Genomic DNA, 23,558 nt, shown 5'->3' on the forward strand with positions numbered 1-23,558 from the left:
ATACGTAACTGACATTTACTGTAAATGAAATAGCAATAGCTGGAAAACATAAGATTTTAATGGGTTCTTTGATATTGACGTGAAGTTACTGTTAACATATAATTCAGCGAGAGGAACAACCAAAATAATTTACTGTGTATGTTATCATTTTGTTCAGACCTAGGTGTCAGTAAGTAGATGTAAATGACGTCACAGGAACACATCGACTACCATGCCGGGTCTAGCTATAATCTGTCGGAGGCTTGAGGCTCTCTTCCTAGGACCTCCAGGTGGTCTGCTGCGACGCTGGAACACTGGACGCTGGAAGCTGTAATTGGCGAACTACTGCAGATCTGATGTAGCCGGGGGTCTGGCTGAAGAATTGACTTCCCTCTCGTCCTAAAAAGTCTGTTTTAATTTAGATCGGTCTCACCAAACGTCGTGGCCGATCGTAGCTGGCGCTGACATCAGTCGTCCGGAACCACTACAGGACGAACGGGACCGACGCGGAAGTTGGAACTAGATGTCGCCGATACTCCCTATCCGAGACTTATTCAGTCCAGAACTATTCTCACAAATAATAGTGTGGATAATTCTATATAGCACACGACCGCGGATGACGCGAATCTTCAATTCCTCGGGCGGCAACCAAGGCTTTGGTTCGCCCCAGCCCGAGAAACGTCTTCCCGCTGCAAGATGGCGATGGCGTCTCCCCTTCTTCCTTCTAACTATTTATTTTCCCTCACTAGCAACCAAGGAGCTATGGAAAAATCAGCAAACCAAATTAACTGCATAGTGAAATAAAACTTGGATATTAGCATGTCAGAGTGCTGAACTAAGGCAAATGATTAAAGTTTCCAAAGAATAATGCTTAGATGACCCTGAAGTTAAAAAGGTGTGTTGTCTCTGGCAATTAGATGTGTTATATAGGTTAACTTTGGTTGTCCTCTTTACAATAAAATAATTAAATACATAAGATCAGCTTATGAAATATACAATTAATGTTACAATAATAATCAAAATAATAATTATAATATAACTGTAAACAGTTGTACTGGTTACAAGGGAAATTTTGTAACTTTTTAAGGATATTTAAGAAATGTTTTATAGGAATTTTTAGAAACTTTGACACCGAAATCCAAGATGGCGGCCAGTAATCACCCACGCCACGTACCACAGCCTGAATCTTGTCCCAGACTCTGCATTTACATACTACTGCAGATAATTGAGCCAGCCTGGGTGGCAGGGGTGTAGCCAAAAGGGGGGGGGGGTTAGGGGTTCTAACCCCTCTCCCCGTAGTCACCATTATTTTTCTTATCTGAAAGCAGGTTAGCTAAAAGCCTGGGTGTCTTACTGATATCGCCGGCCACTGCACTGGAGGGAAAGAGTAAGTGAGCCCTACCGATTCTCCTTCCCTTCCCCTACCCCTGTCACGAACAGAAGCTATAAGGTTGTAACGCCGTGACGGGTCCCAAGTTTTCAAATATCTTACACCTATTGTATTTAACCAGCGCGATAATTATAAGCAGGTGGTGACTGGGTAACTCTTCAAGCTAAAGGTAATTGTTTCCAGGAATAGGCCAGTTCTGCCGAAACCCAACCATTTTTATTCCTTTTTTTTTTTGTATTGTCAAGCCTCGATCATGATTTATGATTTTGAGTGGAAACCTCGGAACACCCGCTTTAGTAGGGGGGGGGGGAACCATGCTTCTTAACCACCCCCCCCCCCCCCATACATAAATCATGGCTACGCTACTGTTGGGTGGTCACTGTTGTGCTGAATAAAATATGGCCAACAATTATCCTCTGTGTAGACTCCAAGCTCTCTCATCCTTTCAGTTTGCTGCAGTGTTCCATGGACAGTGATGTTATTGTCAGCAACCCAACATCGGCTGCTTTGGGAGTTGATGTAGCCAGCGAGTTGGACCCAGGCTTCACATCTAACTAATGCCAGGAACAGAATGATGGGGCTGCTAGTTCTCGGTGCCTCAAACCACTGCAATAATGCACATGATTTTGCAAGTGTAGTTGCTTCAATTACAGTGCAACACTTATTCTGTACCATCTTGAACGCGTTTTTTTTGATAATGTGTGACATTTGCCATGTGGAAAGTCTGTATCATGACTTATTGGCACAACAAATGTTTGTTGATGTATGTTGTCTCAAATGTTGTTCGTGAGAGGATAGGATAGGTCATACCATGCATGAATGACTATATATAAAAACAATAATATAATCTGAACTCTTTTGCAATGTGTTGTGTAGCCCGAGGAACCCAATAGGTTACAAACTTGCGCAGTAATATATATATATATATATATATATATATATATATATATATATATATATATATAGATGGCAATCTTGATGTTGTTACATGGCTGCAGAGAAGTTTTTAAGTCTGGGATTTGCATATATAATAATAAACAAAAATATTTAAAATTTCATTAATGAAATGCAGGTACAGGATAGTAAATGTAGCAGGTACAATGACTACACTGGGTAAACCAATAAAAGCTCTTCTTCAATAATTTTTGAGCCAGGTATGGCCTATGCAAAACCACTTTCAAATACAACACAAATTATAACGTTACGGACACATTATAACGTTGCAGAGAGGAAGAACGCCCCCCTCAAACTCGTTACAAGGTTGTGTCATACATATTATGCAGCACATTCTGATAACTATGGCTTGACAAAATTAACTTTATAAACCAGTGTGAACTAGGATGAATACATAATCTTAACGTCAAAAAATTACGGACCTAGCATGAGAATACATGGAAGTTAAAACAATAAATACAAAAGGAACTAACAGTAGGATTGCTAAAGATAAATAACTTTACAAATTATTATACAGTCCGCGCACTCACCCCACTAAAGTGGTAAACAGAAAAAATGTCGAGTCCAATTACACATGACTCAACACCAAGATAATGAAACTAACTCTTCAAAAAGGACTCCAGAATAGACAGGGTGTGAGGGGGCTGAGTCCAATGGAGAACACCGTATAAATACGACTCTTAAACTGGTGACTGCCGGGTACTGAACTATATAACATTAGTCTTGGCAAGAAAGTGGGGAAAGTTAAACTTACGTCCGCCCGCAGACATAAGCCACAGTAAGGTCAGAAGAAATTCAGAAGGTGAAAGGCCGAGATGTTAAATTAGAAACACATGAACAGAACAACAATAAGATATGACTTGACGAGTATGACCACCACGTACTGGCCAAGCAATCAAGCAGAGACTGCATGTTAGCCATGAAACCTCAGCTGCGACGCGACCGGCACCACACGACCTGAGTGACGGTAATAAGGCCGAGGCCATTGTATTAGAGGTGGGTCGTAAAGTATCAACCTGATACTTTGTTACTGATACGCGCCTGTATCAGGAACGGCAAACGAGTACACTTGAAAAGTATCAAGTACTTTAGTATCAGTTCAGAATTCGCCTGGAACAACACCACGGCCAATGAGCACAGAACCCGTTCGCAGATGACTGTCACTTGGGCGGAGCTTGTGAAAGGGGAGGGAGCAGGAACGACGAATAAGGGATAAAGAAGGGAAATAATGTAGGGAAGGAAGCGCAGGGGAAGGCGTTGAAGGAGAGGCGCAAAGCGAAATTGTTACGAGTCGTTTGGTTATTGTCCCACATCAAAGTACGCTCAGTGCGCAGTGCGTGCACAGTCTCGTTCAATAATAAAACTAATGAAATTTTAATATTAAAAAGTACATTAATACAAGATATAATATTTATATTTGTGCACCTAACAGCTATGAAAATGCAAATAAATTCTCAGTTGACACTAATAACAGATGTAATCAACATATGGACTTTTTTTTTTCGAAAACGATTAGTAACTAGTGTTTTCATACATTAAAAGATTACGATTTTATCAAAAATAAAAAATAAAAAAAACAGATACGTACATTAGTGAGCATACTATATCAATGTTTACGTTTCAAATGTTTCTTTAGATTAGTTGATGATGATTTATAACTCAGTTTTTGTTTACACAAATTACAATTAGCAAACTCATTATTTTCCGTAAAAAAATTACACACAAATGAAGTCTTTTTCTTGAACTTATCCATTCCTTATTTCACTATAAAGATACTAACTACAAAGCATGACAGCCCGCAACAATGTACGTGGTAATACACGGCCAGGACGAACTGCAGTGAATGTTGAACTGATTGATACTGGCTGTATCAGGCGGGCATGAGAGTAACAGAATTAGAGAATTACCGGGCGTGATAAATAATGTATCAGAGTCACCGATACCTTTTTACGCTGGTGATGACGGCACGGAGGATGTGTACCCTGTAACGAGAATGCTGATACCTTGTCGCTTCCTGACACCGCTACTGCTCTGATACAAAAGTATCAGAGACTTGTAACTAGGTACATTACTGTATCAGTATCAGGTTGGAACAGATACCGAAAATTGCTGTAACAACCCTCCTCTACATGGCATACAGTCATATATATAAGCCCTACAAACACTCATGTGCGCATGCGCGGCAGAAGGGGTGGGTGAAGGGTGGGGTGGGAACGGAGGAGATAGAAGGCGTGTAGGTCGCCGAGAAACCACCGGGGACATGCCTTGCCATGCGCCCAGTGCAATTTGACAGAACTCGATGGGGGTTGTTCTATCGGCTTATATATTTTAATTATGGAGACTTGATTGTACAGAAATAGTCAATTCAGTAAAAAATTAAAATTCCAAACAGTCTTTCATAAAATACAGGCTTGAAATAAAAAAATAATTATGAAAAAAAAATGGCTTAAATTTATTAAAATCACAGAAGTAAAGCCTTTAAAGTAACTTAATCTTATAATCGTAATATATTTAAATTTTAAGATACCTAGTTTCAATTTATTTAAACATTATTTTAAGCAGCTGTACAATAAAATCATTGCAACGTATATCGTTCTAAGATATGATTGTCACAGAGCCTTTTCTTATGTGATTTTAATAATTTTACAACCAATATTTTTATATTTGTTTATTTTTGGTTTTAAGTCCTTATTTTATATAAAAATGTTTACAATTGTTTTTAAACTATACACTGTATTAACTATTTCTGTACATATAGTTCTCTGTAATGAAAATATCTATCCAACAAAATCATCTCCATCGAATTCTGTCGAATCGTTCAGCTACTATTATTGTTTTTATATTCTCGTTATTCACGCACGATGCGACCTCTTCTCTCCTCTTAAGAACTTGAGTCTATGCGGGTTGACGTTTTGCAGTTTCACTTTAGAGCGAGCCAGTTGTCACCAGCTTTCTCTACACGCACCTCCCATAACCAGTCACCAGGGTGATTGTCTCCACGAACGAAAAAAAGCACCCCTTAAACTCACACATTCATTCTGATTTCCTGTTAACGACTAACCAACGCTAACTGGAATTTAGCAGGACGCATTGAAATATATCTCATCACATTTCATTTGGATGACACAAAAATTTAATGTTTATAATACATATATTTACAATTTATAACAGCTTTTTGCCACCATGTAATAGAATACAAAAGAAAACGCGATTTTAATGTTGTCCATGATAGATTTAGCTATATGTATGACGTAAATTTTAACTGATATTTTTAGATAACTATTTCATGATTTTTTTTGGTTGCTATAATATTAAATAAAAAAAAATTACAAAAGAGCCGGAAATCACTGAAGCATTTTTATTGCCATGTATTCAGTCCATGCAGCCGTACATTCTTTGGAGCTTCACGATATCGATGTCTGTCATTCCATCATACTGGCCCATTGTAGTCACTCCAGGCACCTGCAACATAGAATAACTACGTTAGAACGATGGCTAGTTACCGCATTTAAATGTTGAGAACAAACTGCTTTTACAATTTACATCTTACGAAATAAAACATCAATAATGTTTAGAAATCGGTAATTGTGTCAGCTGACATGACATGAGCATTCAATGACAAATAAATATGTCCACCATACTTGTGTCTTTGCATGCTCGAGAAATAGCCAACTGCTGCAGTTTCTGTTAGGAATTGCATAATTTTCTGACGTCTCTTCAGCCGTTTCTCATTCGCAAGAAAAAAAATTATGCTAGATTGACGAGAGCCTTTCAAGCTTGCGACATTGACGAACGTGAAAGCCGGGCGGTTGAAGAGGCTTGAAGGAGGGGGAGTGGGGAAAGGGTTCGCGTATTTCGTGAGACTACTTCGGTAATGTTCGCTCAAGGCCCGCTGTAGCCAGAGCAGCTGGCCTTAGCCCTTAGCTGTGTGTGCGCGCGTCGGCAGGCAGAAGTTGCGTTGTGTCGTGCAACATACAAATACAGGTACAAATTTTATTTTTACAATTTATAAGGCAAGTTTCCATTGCGCAACAGTGTCCGTTTTAAGAACATTTTATTCTGTTTTGGTGTTTACTGTTTTCGTTTTAAGTGCTAGCCAGTGAGAATGTAAACTTCATCTGCGACTGCCGTCCATGTGCCAACAAGGTAGGTAAGCTGTGAGTTCCGCAACGTATGCTGTCCGGGATGGAGCAGGATTCTCAATCCAGCCCCAGCCGAGATCACAGCCACTGTGTTGTTTGCAATTTTTTGAGTACTGATATTAATTATTTTTCTTTTGAAGATAAAAAAAAATGTTTTTGGCATTGGGGATACCGACTCCTGATTTACACATAAAACCAACCGGAAAATATTTTGTTAGACATTTTAATTGTAATTTATATTCGAAAAATGAGTGGTTAACAGGCTGCCCATTACTTGGAAAACGTTTTTGCTAGCCAAGTGCATTTTATACTTCTACCAGGAAAACTGCAAAAATAGCCCCATTTTGACCTAGAAATCCAAATTGCCCCTGGACCCCCCGCCTTAAGGTCGGGGATGTGTGAGACAGCTTACCCACACAATAACTCCACCACACACCACTGTCTCACATATTTTTAATAACCGAAAAAATGTTCTAACACAGAACTGCAGCTGGTCACAATCTTTTCAATGACAGATATGTGTGTTCAGAGGACTTACATGAGTTGACCATACATGCATAATAATCTTTTGTCTCCAGCTAAGTTAGCTATAAATGTAGGTAAGTAGTAAACATTCGAGTATCAACAACATTTTATGTCACAAATTAACTTAACATGAAAGGACTGTATCTTAGTTTAACCCAAAGTCGCGACAAGTATTGATTACAAACATCTGTTTTCCTAGAAGGTAGGGCACATTCTACATTCCAGTTAGGTATCGTTATAATGAATTATTCAGCATTTATCTGGGGAAAAGTTGTTTGGAGTATCTGGTTAATAACTCGGTGATTATTTTCTCTAGCATGTAAATAAATAAAAAATAAATATATATAATAGTCTTTCCAATGGAACTGTTAAAAAGATTATATAATTCTATTCCTTTTATTACATTAACAAAAATTTCGGATGAAATTAGATCTTGTCACGCAAATATGCGAGATACATCCAAAAATCCCATATGAGCATCAGGACATTATATTAAATTAGTCACCAGTTGTTAAAGCCCAGGTCTTACCAGAGCCTCGAGTGTGGGCAGGCCGTTCTTGGTGAAGGCCGTGGCGCTGTAGTGCATCACACTCTGGAAGTCATATGTGGTGTTGTAGTTGGTGATGAAGGACTCGCTATACTTGTCGAAGTTATGTTCCATGCCTGAAAAAATTCAATATTGGAGGAGGTCTCATTATTTCCATCACATAGGCTCCCAGAACTTAGATATATTTATTCTCTAGGGTTACATCTTGTCGAGCAGGGTCACTGAGGAGGGTGAACACTCCAAACAAATGAAAAAGGAGGAATCATTCTGGCTGGTTTTAAAGATCCCTGCGTGATTTTGCCAATTTATAGACATCTGAAAGCAAAATGGCTGGAACCAGATTTTGTAAGCAGAGTTTTATCAAATAACCACTTTATTAGGTATAAAGCTAAAAGAAAAAATCAAAATAGGAGCAGGGCGATATATCTTACTCATAATTTCAAATAAATACTGGGTATGTACTTTGATCTCTCAATTAATTTTGCAGTTGTTTTGATGATAGTGAAACTTACTTTAAAATCCCTTTCAAACCTTTTATACCAACAGAATGAAGTAGAAAAATATGTCCACCTGTGTTATTGCAAAGTAAGACTTTATGTATGTTTATATATATATATATATATATATATATATATATATAAATTAATACGATCTGGAGCTGATGCAAATGGTGTCTGCAGAGTAGCTTCAAAATGAGCAGAGGTTAATAAGTATATGTTTTAGTAATGGCCAATAAGTAGTTTGAGGAATCATTTAGGTTTACATTAATTTTCTGCAGTGTAGCACTGAAGCGGTTCTTCACCTATGGATGTTTTAAGGTACACCAGTCTCTCTAAATCTGAGAGGCTCGTATTCATTTTTACAAGTGTGGTGAACAGGTTGCCAAAATTCGCTCAATCCCTAGGGTTTTCAGTGAAATGTAGTAACATTTTGTTTTGATAAAGCAACATGTGAATTCCCAGGTGAAATATTTTTTGTTTGCCCTTTTAAGACTTTCACTCTCTCATTAGTACTAAGGGATCTCACTGGGGCTATCGCTACATAATAGTTTCTAGATTAAATAATGCGAGGTGCATGAGATTCAACAGAGAAGTTGTGTCCACTGCATCTTCCACAAAAAGATAACTTGTATAAAAACTTGCTTTCATTGAAACAAGTTCATGAGCAGTTGCAAGAAATAAGTCCTTTTTTATCAGGTCCATCTTCGCAGCGTGTGCGAGGTCCGGCGCACATCCAACCCGCCCATCAATAAGCCTAAGGCACAATGCCTACTGAACATCTGTCATGCGGTGTTTTATGTTCAGAAAGATGAAATATTTCTTCAATCAACACAAAGGACAAAGCATGGTGGTGAAATCACACAAAGGACAAAGGTAGCGACGAGGCAACACACAAAAGGCAGCGGCAGAGATGAAACACAAAGGCCAAATGCAGCGGCATCACACAAAGGAGAGGTCGCTGTCTCTGAACACTAAGGACAAAGGATGGTGACATAGGACAAATGAGAGGTCTGTGACACTGACGAACACTGCGTACTATGACAAAACATATAACTTTCCAATCATGTAAAGAACACAAGAACGCTTCACAACTAATATATTTAAATGTTTGTACTGACTGCACAAGAAAATGAAAAAAAAAAAAAAAAGTTTGAACATGCCATTTAAGCTCAGAATTAACAATACTCGAAATTGATACAAGTACATCCAACATACACTGATGGAATAAACAAAAATACTACGAAACTAACGCTTGAAAGACTAAACATGCTGGCACATCATGTTCTCGATGTAGCGACTTACCATGGCAACATGATAAAGATAACTGAATTGTAAACAGAATGTCTCAAATACACATTAATCTATCCAAACATCATCAACCCATAATAAAAGTGTGTTTCTCGCAGTGTTCATGTAGTAATGCTTCACAGGGGGAGACAGTGTGGAAAGACTGCAGCTCACCGGCCTCGATGTTCTCCCATAGCACCCGCACGTAGTCGTCGCGCTCGGTGGCGCTCTGCTGGTGGTAGAAGCCCAGCGCATGCAGGAACTCGTGCACCACCACACCGTGATGCACACAGCCGTTCCTCTGCAGGTTCAGCAGTTGGCCCTGCGCACAGAGGGCCTTCCTGACAGCCAGCAAGCCTGGGCCGAACAACAGAACCTTCACTTGAAGACTTGGTATACTGACGTATGTATTCTTCATTCTCGCTTGTCTCTAAGTATACACAGAATACTTACTTGTAAGGACTATCAACATTAGTCGCTGAGAGATTAATGGTTCTTAATAGGCCCGCATTATTGATGAAATTTGCTTTGGTCCACGATTGTTGGTCTAATGAGAATTAAGAATTCAAGTGTACCCTAATTTCTTGCAGATGTGTTGATATTATTTTTCTTAAGCAATATTCTCTACATGATGGCATATTTACAATTCTTCCTAGTGATTTATTTTTAAGATATTAAACAAATTTATAGCATTATTTTTAGCCATTATACAGCTACAATATCAGGTACTTCAGAACAGACCACCATTCTATAGACTAATACCACCATGGTTTCAAAGGTAAACCGTGAAAAATTTCATAGAGATCGGATGAACTATAAGTTATCAATGCAATAACAAAATTTTATAAAGAATAAATAAATTCTGCTTTAGGGTTTGGTTTTATCAGAATCTCACCTAGACAGTATGGTAACTACCATCACGAAGATTTCCTGTCCAATATTGTCCAATGTTTCGTTCCCGCCAATAATAAGATAAACGTTATTTTTATTTATTTATTTCCAATTTAAGATGTTGCCCATAAACTTATTTTCTCGTATAAAACGATGTATTCTAAAATTGAAACCCATTATTTGTTAGAATATTACCAGTTACTTATTTAATTAACAGAAATGCGAAGTTGGTGATGTGAAAAATTTCTTTCAAAGACGTTTTAAATCTTATAGTCTATCTGCAGTGAATTCATATTTGGTTAATAGCGCGCATTCTTTCGAGGTTAGGCTGTACTAATAACGATGGAATGGCGAGATTTCACCAAGAATAATTAAATTGTGCTTTAAGTTTTTGTTTCAGCGAAATCTCATCTAGGACCGTATTCCAAGACACAAAAATAAGGGTTTAGGTGTTGAATATGCAATACCTGTCTCGTCTGATTTTTGGTGTCCTATCTGTTGCCGATTTGATCCATAACTGTATATATATATTTTCCTTTTTAATGAACTTTAACGGAACTTTTACGATTACAATTTTCCCCCCTAATATCTTAAAAAACATAAAAATAAATACGGCCAAAAATTCATCGTTTATTCTTGTACAACCAAAATTAAATATTTTATTTCACATTATAATTCCATAGTTTTAAAAAATAAGCTAAAATTACGATGAATTCCACGAAGGTCAACTGTTTATAGCCTCGCACAAGCCCTCGTTTATTAAAACGGCTGCCGATCTGATACCTTACAGGGGTTCAGTTAGGACACGTTTTGGAATATGACCCGAGATTTAGGGTATGGCAGTTGCCCAACAAGGCAGTGCATATTCGCTACCTCACTCAAACATCTTGGAATACCGCCCCTAGACAATAAACTTCCCCTTGTTTTAAAGGTCAAATGTGCAAAGATTAAATACAATTAGATGAACGATGCATGTGCGCATTGAACACGAACACACAGACATTAATTATATATAAGATTTATTCTGAGAATTACTAGTAATATTAAATTTTTGTATAGGTAACACTTGTATTTGCTGGATAAATTTCATTCCAAGTAGTTAACATTGATTAATGTAATTATTTGTATCCTTAGATATCATGATATCGAAAAATATAAATACAAGTAGGTACATGGTTAATGTATTGTGCTGTGAATGTTATGATTTTACACTAAAGTAAAATAATAAAAAAAAAAACATTTACCAAATGAATCGAATCAAACAACTCTTTTCCTTCGAATTTATTTTAATTCTCTGATGTTCCTCACACACAAATTACTTTGCAATAAGTAACAGAAGTTTACGGTACAGCATTGTCTCGTCGCTTGTCGCAGCTTGTAGTCTGTCGGTACGGTACTCCCGTAGTCCCATGACACAACAGTTTCACTATCACAAAGTTTCACCAGTATGTTTGGTATGTCCCCTAATTTTTATAAAAGTGACTATACATAGGTTTATGTTCATACATGTGGGTCTGCCATCTTCCAGTCAAGATTTCGTTGCCTTTTTCCATAATCCCCTAAAGAAGTATAGCTTCCCCAACCGGTACCTACATGATATAAATGTGCGCATATTAGACTGCTAATTTAACGAACCTTTAGTATAACATATTTAGATGGTATTTATTTTAGATCTACATAACTATGTGTTTTATCAGTATTATAATTATGCAAAAATGTTATTATAATATATTTTGTTCTTGCACTCAATAACCGACCTTTCCCCTAAGCACTGTCTTCTTGCGAGTCTCGCAACTAACACTTACCGAAGGACACTATTCTTCGCAGGACAATATTGCATCAACATCGAATTCTCAGCGCTCCGACTGCGCCACAAGAGACGTCCTCTGCCAACGCATGAGTCGTTCAGAGAATGCGGGCCCATAGACCGTGATCTGGCCTACTTTTGTCACCAGGAGATGAAATGAAATGAATATAGATTTATATGTTACATTGGTCATGGTATAGTTATTTGGCACAAAGCAGTGAAAATTTCCACAGCGGAACAAGGACATGAATGAAGCCTTCTAAATCACACCTTCTCTTATCAGTTGGCAGCTCTAGACATACTAACAAACAATTACTTAAATTCAACTTACAAGAACTTCTACAATACGAGGATGGCTCTACCAGCCAAAAATTGAGAAAGATTTTACAAACCTAGAAATGGCTTCATGTACTTAAGTTGAGAATATAGCATAATGTAATTAGTAAACCAAACTATTGAAGCTCTGTTGGTGGCTGATGTAATTGACAAAGAATCAAAACAGTAGAAGCTTTGGGAAGTTGATTGTGGTTACAAGCCAAGATGTACAACCTGCCTGCCACCCAGAGCACAGACTCGCTGCAGGCACCAGCCTGAGGGGCGTTATGACAGAAGTACTGGGTGTGAACTGTCTCTAGAGTAGTGTGTGTGAACTGTCTCTACAGTAGTTGGTGTGAACTGTCTCTAGTTCGAGTGTCGGGTCAAACACCAGGTAAGGTGTTTCTAATTCTTGAACAGCTGGAATTGAAATTATTATATATATATGTTTATTTTCTTGTCCACTTAAATTATGTCGGTTTATGTCCATTTTTGTTGATTTCGTTTTTAATGTTTATGCTGTTGTCCTTTTTTTATGTCAGTTTTAATGCCTATTAAATTGTAATATATGTTTGTTTATATTCGTGCACATATTACTGCCCAGTTTAGTTACGCCTTCTTGTTTTATGTTGTTTTAATGTTACTAATTTACATTTTGTTTATTGCCTATTTTAAGGTTTAAAATAAACGGTTCACTTGTTTATTTTGTTATTTATTTTTTGTTAATTGCATTGCTGTAAATAATACTGCCTAATTTATTATGTAAGTTATGTTTTGTGTTGTGGTCTATTTGGTTGTCAATTTTACCATCTTATTGGTGTCAATGTTGATGTTTTTAATGTTGTCTATTTTCTTGTATCATTTTTCTTGCTCATTTTGCTGTGTAATACTTCATTATGTTTTTTATTTTGGTTGCCACCCTCTGAAATTTCCCAGAGAAAAATGTTAAAAACTGCCAATTTAATTTTTACTACCTTTCAAATTAAAATAACTTTCTAAACGAGATATCAAAACTTTAGCTGATCTGACTAGACACTATTTACTTGCATCACAGGACATATTCCAGAGTGGTTTGAGTATCCAGCTACTTTATTATAAAGGTAATTACGAAACCACTGTTTAAAGCACTTTAGATATAAAACTTTAAACGTTGGATCACAAAATCGTTACAGAAAGTCTTACTGCGATATAGATTCCTGATTTTACGAAAAATTAAATGCTTAGGGCGGTATTCCAAGACGTTTGAGTAAGGTAGCGAATATGCACTGCCTTGTTGGACAAATTCCGTACCCTAACTCTCGGGTCATATTCCAAAACGTGTCCTAACTGAACCCCTGTAAGGTATCATATCGGCTGCCGTTTTAATAAACGAGGACTTGTGCGAGGCTATAAACAGTTGTACTTCGTGGAATCCATCGTAATTTTAGCTTATTTTTTAAAACTATGGAATTATAATGTGAAATAAAATATTTAATTTTGGTTATACAAGAATAAACGATGAATTTCTGACCGTATTTATGTTTGCTGTTTTTTAAGATATTAGGGGGGAGGGGGGAAATTGTAATCGTAAAAGTTCCGTTATAGTTCATTAAAAAGGAAAATATATATATATATATATATATATATATATATATATATATATACAGTTATGGATCAAATCGGCAACAGATAGGACACCAAAAATCAGTGCCCTAAAAATAAGGGACTGGCCGTGTCCTATCGTGCACTTGGAATATGGTTAGGGTACAGGTATTGCATATTCAACATATAAACCCTTATTTTTGTGTCTTGGAATACGGCCCTTAGAGACTAATTATTACTGATATAGTTCTGACATACCACGTTAAGATTACGAGACCTAAGAAATCACAACAGCATGAGATACATGTTTATTGAAACAGCAAGAGAGTAATCGGATACAAGAAAACAGGGTGACACGAGTGATGTGTCGGAGCAGAGTACAGACTGACGACACGTGGCCGGCAGCAGAGAGCGACACTCACCCCGTTGAGGCGGCCAACGTAGGCCCAGCAGCCGGTCGGCTCACCGGACACGTACACAAAGTCGCGGTCCGAGGGCTGGAAGGGCCGGAACCTGATGCACGACTTCTCGTGGAACTCCTCCAGCGCCCTCGTGATGACGGCTCTCTGCGCTGTGCCTGGGACAAGCACGTCAGCTGGGACACCAGCACCGAGCCTGTACTCGTCACAGCGCTGACGGCCCTTTGCGCGGTGCATGGGACAAGCACGTCAGCTGGGACACCAGCACCGAGCCTGTACTCGTCACAGCGCTGACGGCCCTTTGCGCGGTGCATGGGACAAGCACGTCAGCTGGGACACCAGCACCGAGCCTGTACTCGTCACAGCGCTGACGGCCCTTTGCGCGGTGCATGGGACAAGCACGTCAGCTGGGACACCAGCACCGAGCCTGTACTCGTCACAGCGCTGACGGCCCTTTGCGCGGTGCATGGGACAAGCACGTCAGCTGGGACACCAGCACCGAGCCTGTACTCGTCACAGCGCTGACGGCCCTTTGCGCGGTGCATGGGACAAGCACGTCAGCTGGGACACCAGCACCGAGCCTGTACTCGTCACAGCGCTGACGGCCCTTTGCGCGGTGCATGGGACAAGCACGTCAGCTGGGACACCAGCACCGAGCCTGTACTCGTCACAGCGCTGACGGCCCTTTGCGCGGTGCATGGGACAAGCACGTCAGCTGGGACACCAGCACCGAGCCTGTACTCGTCACAGCGCTGACGGCCCTTTGCGCGGTGCATGGGACAAGCACGTCAGCTGGGACACCAGCACCGAGCCTGTACTCGTCACAGCGCTGACGGCCCTTTGCGCGGTGCATGGGACAAGCACGTCAGCTGGGACACCAGCACCGAGCCTGTACTCGTCACAGCGCTGACGGCCCTTTGCGCGGTGCATGGGACAAGCACGTCAGCTGGGACACCAGCACCGAGCCTGTACTCGTCACAGCGCTGACGGCCCTTTGCGCGGTGCATGGGACAAGCACGTCAGCTGGGACACCAGCACCGAGCCTGTACTCGTCACAGCGCTGACGGCCCTTTGCGCGGTGCATGGGACAAGCACGTCAGCTGGGACACCAGCACCGAGCCTGTACTCGTCACAGCGCTGACGGCCCTTTGCGCGGTGCATGGGACAAGCACGTCAGCTGGGACACCAGCACCGAGCCTGTACTCGTCACAGCGCTGACGGCCCTTTGCGCGGTGCATGGGACAAGCACGTCAGCTGGGACACCAGCACCGAGCCTGTACTCGTCACAGCGCTGACGGCCCTTTGCGCGGTGCATGGGACAAGCACGTCAGCTGGGACACCAGCACCGAGCCTGTACTCGTCACAGCGCTGACGGCCCTTTGCGCGGTGCATGGGACAAGCACGTCAGCTGGGACACCAGCACCGAGCCTGTACTCGTCACAGCGCTGACGGCCCTTTGCGCGGTGCATGGGACAAGCACGTCAGCTGGGACACCAGCACCGAGCCTGTACTCGTCACAGCGCTGACGGCCCTTTGCGCGGTGCATGGGACAAGCACGTCAGCTGGGACACCAGCACCGAGCCTGTACTCGTCACAGCGCTGACGGCCCTTTGCGCGGTGCATGGGACAAGCACGTCAGCTGGGACACCAGCACCGAGCCTGTACTCGTCACAGCGCTGACGGCCCTTTGCGCGGTGCATGGGACAAGCACGTCAGCTGGGACACCAGCACCGAGCCTGTACTCGTCACAGCGCTGACGGCCCTTTGCGCGGTGCATGGGACAAGCACGTCAGCTGGGACACCAGCACCGAGCCTGTACTCGTCACAGCGCTGACGGCCCTTTGCGCGGTGCATGGGACAAGCACGTCAGCTGGGACACCAGCACCGAGCCTGTACTCGTCACAGCGCTGACGGCCCTTTGCGCGGTGCATGGGACAAGCACGTCAGCTGGGACACCAGCACCGAGCCTGTACTCGTCACAGCACTGACGGCTCTCTGTGCGGTCAGCATAACCTGGTTGCACGAAGGTTGTGCAATTTCACTACATTACGCATCATATAGTTGAAGTGGCATATTGTACAGGCCACCATTATCACCGGAGGAGCTAATGTAAGATGGTATTGTTACCATGTATTACTTTTATCCCTAAAAATTTATCTTTTTTTTCATTTAAATGCTTACAGTTCCCTTTGAAAGTGTCATTTAGAATTACTGCTAACCAAAGTAATGGAAATACACTGAGTGGAAGGAACAAATCTGGTGCACGCCATGTTTCTCGCACGAACTGCCTTATTCTGGCTGCTCGCATGTGTCGAGAGCTAACAATACTTACATATACACAGAATACAATAAGTTTCGAAACATTGTTTACAAATATGTATTGCAGTAAACTTTGTTTCTCAAAACACTCCGAAACTATAACAGTCTTTTTACCCCGTGTTCATGCCCTCATTTCTAATACAGTATCTCTTGACAATGCGTAATAAATATCTTCGAATAAAGCGGTTTTGACCACTGAATTTTTTTTAAATTTTTTTTTATTTTTTCCTTTGTTAAAAACGGTAATAGGTATATGAAATAATAAATCTTAGTGTGATTATAGTCCGAACTCTAAAGTTTAACCACAAATTATAAAATGTGGCCATGTGCGGTCGGATTGGAGCTAATCGTTGCAGTGTGCGGTAGTTATGGAACCATTTGGTGAGCGCATCTGCCTCGCACTTGGTCGGTTTTTGAGTTAAATTTAACTGGGCGTAGCTAGAGAAGCCTAAGATGTACATCAAGTTCTGTCCCTGCCCGAACACACCTGAATATATTCACCTTCGGCCAACCTCGGGATTTGTTTTATTTTTGCGCAGGAAAAATGAATTCAAATATTAAAAGTGGTCGGTTAGGTTAGCTACATTAAAACACTTTTAAACACTATGGACGGTTAGTTAGGTTAGTATAGCTACATTAAAATAAACATATATATATATATATATATATATATGTATATATATATATATATATATATATACACACACACACACACACACACACACACACACACACACACACACACATGAACCCGAGGTTGGCCGAAGGTGAATATTCGGGCGTGTTCGGGCAGGGACAGAACTTAATGTACATCTTAGGCTTCCCACGTAGCTCGTATCCAGTAACCACCATTTTGAACATTCAGAGATATTTAGCCACAATTAACAGTGCAGAATCTGTGTTTAATTTTATTGCTCGACAGAACGTTTAGTATAACATGGGGTACTTTTAAAAGTCAACCGGCCAGAGAAGTTCATTTATAATTATTTTATAAATATCTTGAAAATGGTTAATTCCAGTTCTTTAATTTATTTTTTTAATATTTTATTTCGTATCAATATATAATTACTATTTGGGCCACGATAAAACAATAAAATCTTTACAGGTGTTTTTAAAGATTAATTTTAATTTTGGTAACAATGAAAATTTTGTTGACGGTAATCGCCGAGAAGACCGGTTTGAGACTGCAGATGTGGAAAGAGTTGCACTGGTGTCGAGTAGAACACAAAAGAGCACTCACTGAAGACGGGGTCGATGTGGTACGGCACGACGCCGCCGGGCCAGCGCGGGCGCCAGTGTCGCAGGCCGTTGGCGGCGCTGAGGTTCGCGGCGCTCACGCCAGGTGGCAGCATGATGTCGCCCTCGAACTTGCCGCTCACCTCCCACGGGGCCAACTTCCGCCGAGCCGCCAGCGCGCCTGCGCAGAACACGCCATGCCACAAACCTACAGCTCCTGTTCGGGCTGTCATTGGTGTACGATTTGTCAACAACACATGGCCCCCCACATTCGATTACGGGCCCTGGACCCAGAATGGAACCGGCCACCTCCCTCCCCCCCCCCCCAAAAAAAAGGGGGTTGTCTGTAAAGTCGGTTTACGGACGATAATTTTACGTGATAACGTCATAAGAAAACATTGATGAAAAATTGTAAACATTTTAATTTTCAAATTTAATTTAAATAATTTGTTTAAATATAAAAACTAACATTTGTTAAAAAGCCCGCCTTAACCTGTTTGATATTATAGAACATTTTCTCGCACGGTGGTTGGCCGGTTGTTGCACGCTCGGCGCAGGAGGAACGTGACCCTTTTTCGTGCGTGCAACCGGCGTTCTTCGATTTATAAGACGTTATCACGTCAAAAACTTTACAGTCACGTGCTACATTATAATTGCATGGTTATTTCTTACCTACACTCTTTTCAGAAGAAGTTATTTAACCTGAAAATACAGGGTATAATTATGGTTACTGTTTTATAAGTCAAAACTAAGCTTTATTTATAAAATTTATTTTACTTCAAAATGACCACAGCGAGTGTGTATATTTACTTCACACACTGAGATAGGCCCGGGCCCACCCAGCCCCACTCTTGTGGGGGGCATGCAACAACAATGTCTAAGTCAGTTGATATAAACAATCATACACACACTTATCTAGGCATACCTATAGTTGGTCTGTCAACACGCACATGATTGTGTTGGAATTGTTGAACGTGGCCCGTGGAGACAGGTCACCTAGAGGAGCTACTCAGCGAGCTCTCGGTGTAAGCTGAGGTTAGCGCCTCTCAGAGCTGTCTGCACAGTTGTGCTGTGAGGTAAACAGAGTAGACATACGCCCGGGAAGCAGCCTAGCCGTGACTCTGGCTATCTCGGTCCCGAGGAATAGTGGTCTGCGGGTGAAACCAACACCACCGAGACTCAAGGCCTCCCCACCCTGTCGCCCGGAGCCTGTGACGTCACGGGGAAGAGGCCAAGGGAGGGTTGTTTGGGCAGGCTCAGGAATGTGTAACGGTCAGTGCAGCTACTTGCCTTGACCTTAGCAGGGGTGTTTCCGCGGCGCGTTGTACGTTACTTTTAAATACTTTCGTCGCGAGTGAGCATGATATATGTGTCATGGTATTCAAGTGTTGTGTTCCACAATCTCGAAAAAGAGTGGTTAAACTCAATTCCACGGGAACACTTCATACCCACAAAATATTCCAGGGTAGGTTGTGCATTAACTCTTTAGAGTATTTATTTGCCAATAGCGCTAATATTCAGTTAGGGATTTTGCCGTTTGTTAATCACTAAGTGTTTTAATCAATCTGGTTTTAAATCTATAAAACATACAACATGCGTAGACAAATGGAATTACATTAAAATAATTTTCAGCAATAAGCATGATTTTGTACCGTTATCTTCCGCATGGTAAAATTATTCATTAAAACGCACTTAATAAGTAATAATAAATAATATTACGCCATGTCCGAAACTGCATATTTTGTATAAAACGTCATGTGACCCAATTATATGTAAAATTATTTGAAAACGCATTTTAGGGTTTATTATTACATATTTTGTATCTAGAGATGTAAATAAATTTAAGTAATCTCAAAACTCACGCTGTGTAATTTTTAACCTTCGGAAACACGCGAAAATATTGTAATATGGTTAAAATCAAATAACTGCTTGTAATTGTCGCAAGAAATATTTTTAATAATTGGTAATTATTGCAGTTAGCTTATATACTAATCATCCTTAGAAATAAATTTTAACATTGTTGTCGTAATAAGTCCATTTTGAAGCATTTATAAACTTTGTTCATTTGTATACTTGTAGATGTATGGAAATGTTTACTGACGATGGCCGAGTTTAATTACACTAAATAAAAATTCTATACAACAATTAACTATTTCGATCACAGCCTTAAAGTACCAAGCATTAAACTCTGAATTCGTAGGTTTTCTTATAGTGGTTATGAGTAGTATGTAAATGGGCATCCGGGGACAGGCGCCAGGCGCTGGAGCCGAATCGTGGAGCCTGCCGATTGTTCTGACGTCACGGCGGCCATCTTGGACTCAACAATTCCTCAAAATTCCTCAAAAATGACTCAAAATGACTCAAAAATTCCCGTTTTGAGAACAAATTTCTCGGTTTCTTCCTCATAAATGCGAAAATCAGGGTTTCGAAAAACCTCAAAAGTCTTGTGCCTCAGAAAGAACACAAAATCCTAAAAGCTGCTTAAAGGTCCTAAGAGCTAGCCGCTCTAAGCCCCTGACATCATTTAGGACTATGACGTCACTGTTGCGATTTCCGTTACGGCCGCCATCTTGAAAATCTTTATTTATTTTCCGATTGTAATAAAAAAATGTTAAAATTTATAAAAAAATTAATTAATAAAATTTTAATAAAAATATTTTAAAAACTTACTTTTACTAGTCCTCGGTTCGAACCCGACAAGTACAAAAAAATGGCAACTGATCCTTCCTCAAAGGAAGTCGCTGGCAGACTCACTCCCCCCACCACTTATGTAAAAGTATATGTATCGTCACATAGTATGACGTCATGTCCGCCATCTTGAAAATCCGTAATTTTAATCCTAGAAATTAGGGAAATTTTTTAAAAATCTTTAAAAAAATAATTAATCGAATTGAATAATAAAAATTTAATAAAATATTACATAAAAACCCCTGTTGCACTCATTGTTAATGTCGCCATCTTATATTATATAAATGTTGCATGTTTCGTTACGCCCACTATTTGGTTGAGTACGATGTCATCGTTACACTTTACGGTACGACCACCATATCGGATCCTATTAATGTTACATGTTTCGTTACGGTTGCCATCTTGAAAATCTTTAATTTTTATGGTATAAATTCCGAAAAAATTCCAAAAAATATTTGAAAAATCGCCTACTTCAATTGTTAGTTACTTAATTGTTTTCGGTCCTCGGTTCGATTTCCGGCGAGAGTAAATCACTAAATTATTAAAATATTAAAAACATTTCAATAAAATGTAATAAAAAGGTTTTACACCACACGCGACATTTTGAATTATGTCACCACTGTAAAAATTATCGTTATGGACGCCATCTTGAAAATCTTTAATATTACCCGATTTAATGAAAAAAGTTCAAAATTCACTAAAAAATTAACTTATTAGAATACTGATTGATTAGATCGATTACCGTCCTTGGTTAGAAACCAGTAAGAAAAAACGACAGATCCTTCCTCCACAGAAGCCACCTACAGACTGACCTACCACCACCAATAACAAGGTACCTACCCATATAACGTCAGCTGGTATGACATCATGTCCGACACCTTGTCTTCATCTGCTATTGTGTGCTGACGATATGTTAGTATAATTTTCTGTTGACCATACCTTTGAACTCGACTGTTGGCATTGAACTTTGACCTTGACCTTGAACTTTGTATCCATACAAAATAGTGATAATTCAATAAAAATGATTCAATTTTATTCATAAAAGTATGCAGAGGTAAATTTTATCATACAAAAGATAGAAACATTTAAAAAAATTTCTTCCTCAAAGAATATAATATTTTTAATGCCTAAATGGTTTGGTTGCATAAACCTATTACGGCTCAGTCTCAGGCCGAATATGATATTTCATTTTCTTCTGGATGAATCATTTCATCGATGTTTTGTTATGACGTTGTCACGTTAAACTATCGTCCGTAAACCGACTTTACAGACAACCAATTTTTTGCTCCGGTGAGTGTGTCAAGAAAACTATTTAATTATTCATATGTGTTTTTTTTTTAAATCTTTATAAATACAATTTTGTACGGAGTATACCAAGACAACTAATGCAATGTGTGCAATAATCTATAATATCCTCTGCTGATTTAAGTGAATGTAGTTAAATTTCGTTAGCAATTATCATAATAGTCGTGCTCAGTAAAATGTCGTTAAGAGTGACATGAGAGAAGCGGCGGAACGCAAGGCGGGGGAAACGCGTGCACGCGCCACGAGCCTACCGCCTCCTGCCTGTGACGTCACTGACAGGTTGTAAGGCCTCGAGTCTCGGTGGTGTCGGTGGAACGAGCGAAGTGAGTGAAACGGCGGGGAACAGTCGGGCGACTGCAGACCATTTACAACTGCTGGCAACAAGAAGGCCAAGTGCGTGCTCACGGGCATGTCCGGTGTGAACGGCGACGACGAGGTGCCCCCTCCCCACTGAGAGACCACGGCCCAGTTGGTGTCCTGGTGCCCGAGGTGTACAGCGCCCTCAAGGACACAGGCGGCAGCCCCGAGTACCACCAGCGCCGCCTTCAAGGACCTCGAGGCCTGCTTCAGCGGGACCACACGCCCCACGACTGGCTGCTTTGCCCGGACCATTTCACGTACAGCTTCGCAGCTGAAACTTAGTCTCCCTGGAATCACCTCACGCCAAGAACTTCGTCCCTGCCGCACAGCTGGAGGTTATTGGCCAGTACTGCTTGCGGGCTCCGTGGTTCGATGCAGACTGCAGGTGCACCGGGGCGATGTTGGTAGCCCTGTCTGTCGACCAGTGGGGGTGTCTCTTCTCAGCCAGACTGGCGAAGACATTCCTCCTATGTCGCTCAACTGTCTTATTAAACATGCTACAAACCATTAAATCATGTGATAGCCAAAATGTTGCTAATTCAGAACAGTCCGAAGCACGCAGGTAAAGAAACTCGTCTAGCCGTTAGAGTGCTAAGGCTCTCAATGGACTTATTCTCGAAGGTCCTGCTTAAGTGCTCCGCCTACCTGGGCACACATACGGTGTGCAGAGCTTCAGGAAAAACAACGCGATTTCAAAACTACTTAAGATATCCGAGTAGGGCCTATTTACGAATAGCATTTAAGAGTTCGCTGAGGACCGAAAAGTACTTTTAATTTCGGATTAAGTTTTTAAACTGTATTTTTAGAAGCGTTAAAATGCCTAAAACGCGTGTTTTCAGAGTAATTTTTAGGCATAAAACAATCAGTACAGATTCTTGAAAGCACTTAAGGGGCTTGCATAATACCTTTATCTTCATTTCTCCGCCATATAATGTTACGGTCACCGCTCAAATTTCACAGTTATCCTGTGACGACGAGACGAATGCGCGCCAGTTCAGAGACTTGCGCTTAGAGGCGATACCGCGCTGGAAGCACCAGCGAGCGTCGCGCTTATCATCTCGCCTCACTAACACACATACACCCCTGACGAGGCGGGCCCCTTAAGGGGCCCGCCTACATGCAGTGCAAAGTGAGCTGCAGAGGTTTAACAATTAGTTGTTTTTATCGAAACTATTTGACATGCGATTACCGATTTCGGATATAAAAGAGATTAAGGTACCGGGCATGATCCTAAAGTTGTTTAAGATGTCTCAGACATATAGTCGATTAGTAAATGCATGCTAAATAAGCCTAATTAGCGTATTTTCAGAGGC

At 40.6% G+C, this 23,558-nt stretch overlaps 1 protein-coding gene across 1 annotated transcript in view; it reads right to left on the bottom strand.

The window, feature by feature from the left end:
- Positions 1-5,666: 5,666 nt before the first annotated feature.
- The window catches only part of LOC134540107 (zinc metalloproteinase nas-7-like), a 30,624-nt gene continuing 12,732 nt past the window's right edge, over positions 5,667-23,558 (bottom strand). The window contains exons 2-6 of the mRNA XM_063382601.1: positions 17,897-18,073; positions 14,341-14,495; positions 9,499-9,646; positions 7,520-7,653; positions 5,667-5,785 (exon numbers count right to left, since the gene is read on the bottom strand). Coding sequence (XP_063238671.1) covers positions 5,696-5,785; positions 7,520-7,653; positions 9,499-9,646; positions 14,341-14,495; positions 17,897-18,073 — 704 coding nt within the window. The 3' untranslated portion in view covers positions 5,667-5,695. The remainder of the gene's footprint in view (positions 5,786-7,519; positions 7,654-9,498; positions 9,647-14,340; positions 14,496-17,896; positions 18,074-23,558) is intronic.

This window comes from Bacillus rossius, chromosome 16, assembly GCF_032445375.1.
Source record: "Bacillus rossius redtenbacheri isolate Brsri chromosome 16, Brsri_v3, whole genome shotgun sequence".
In the NCBI taxonomy this organism is placed as follows: domain Eukaryota; kingdom Metazoa; phylum Arthropoda; class Insecta; order Phasmatodea; family Bacillidae; genus Bacillus; species Bacillus rossius.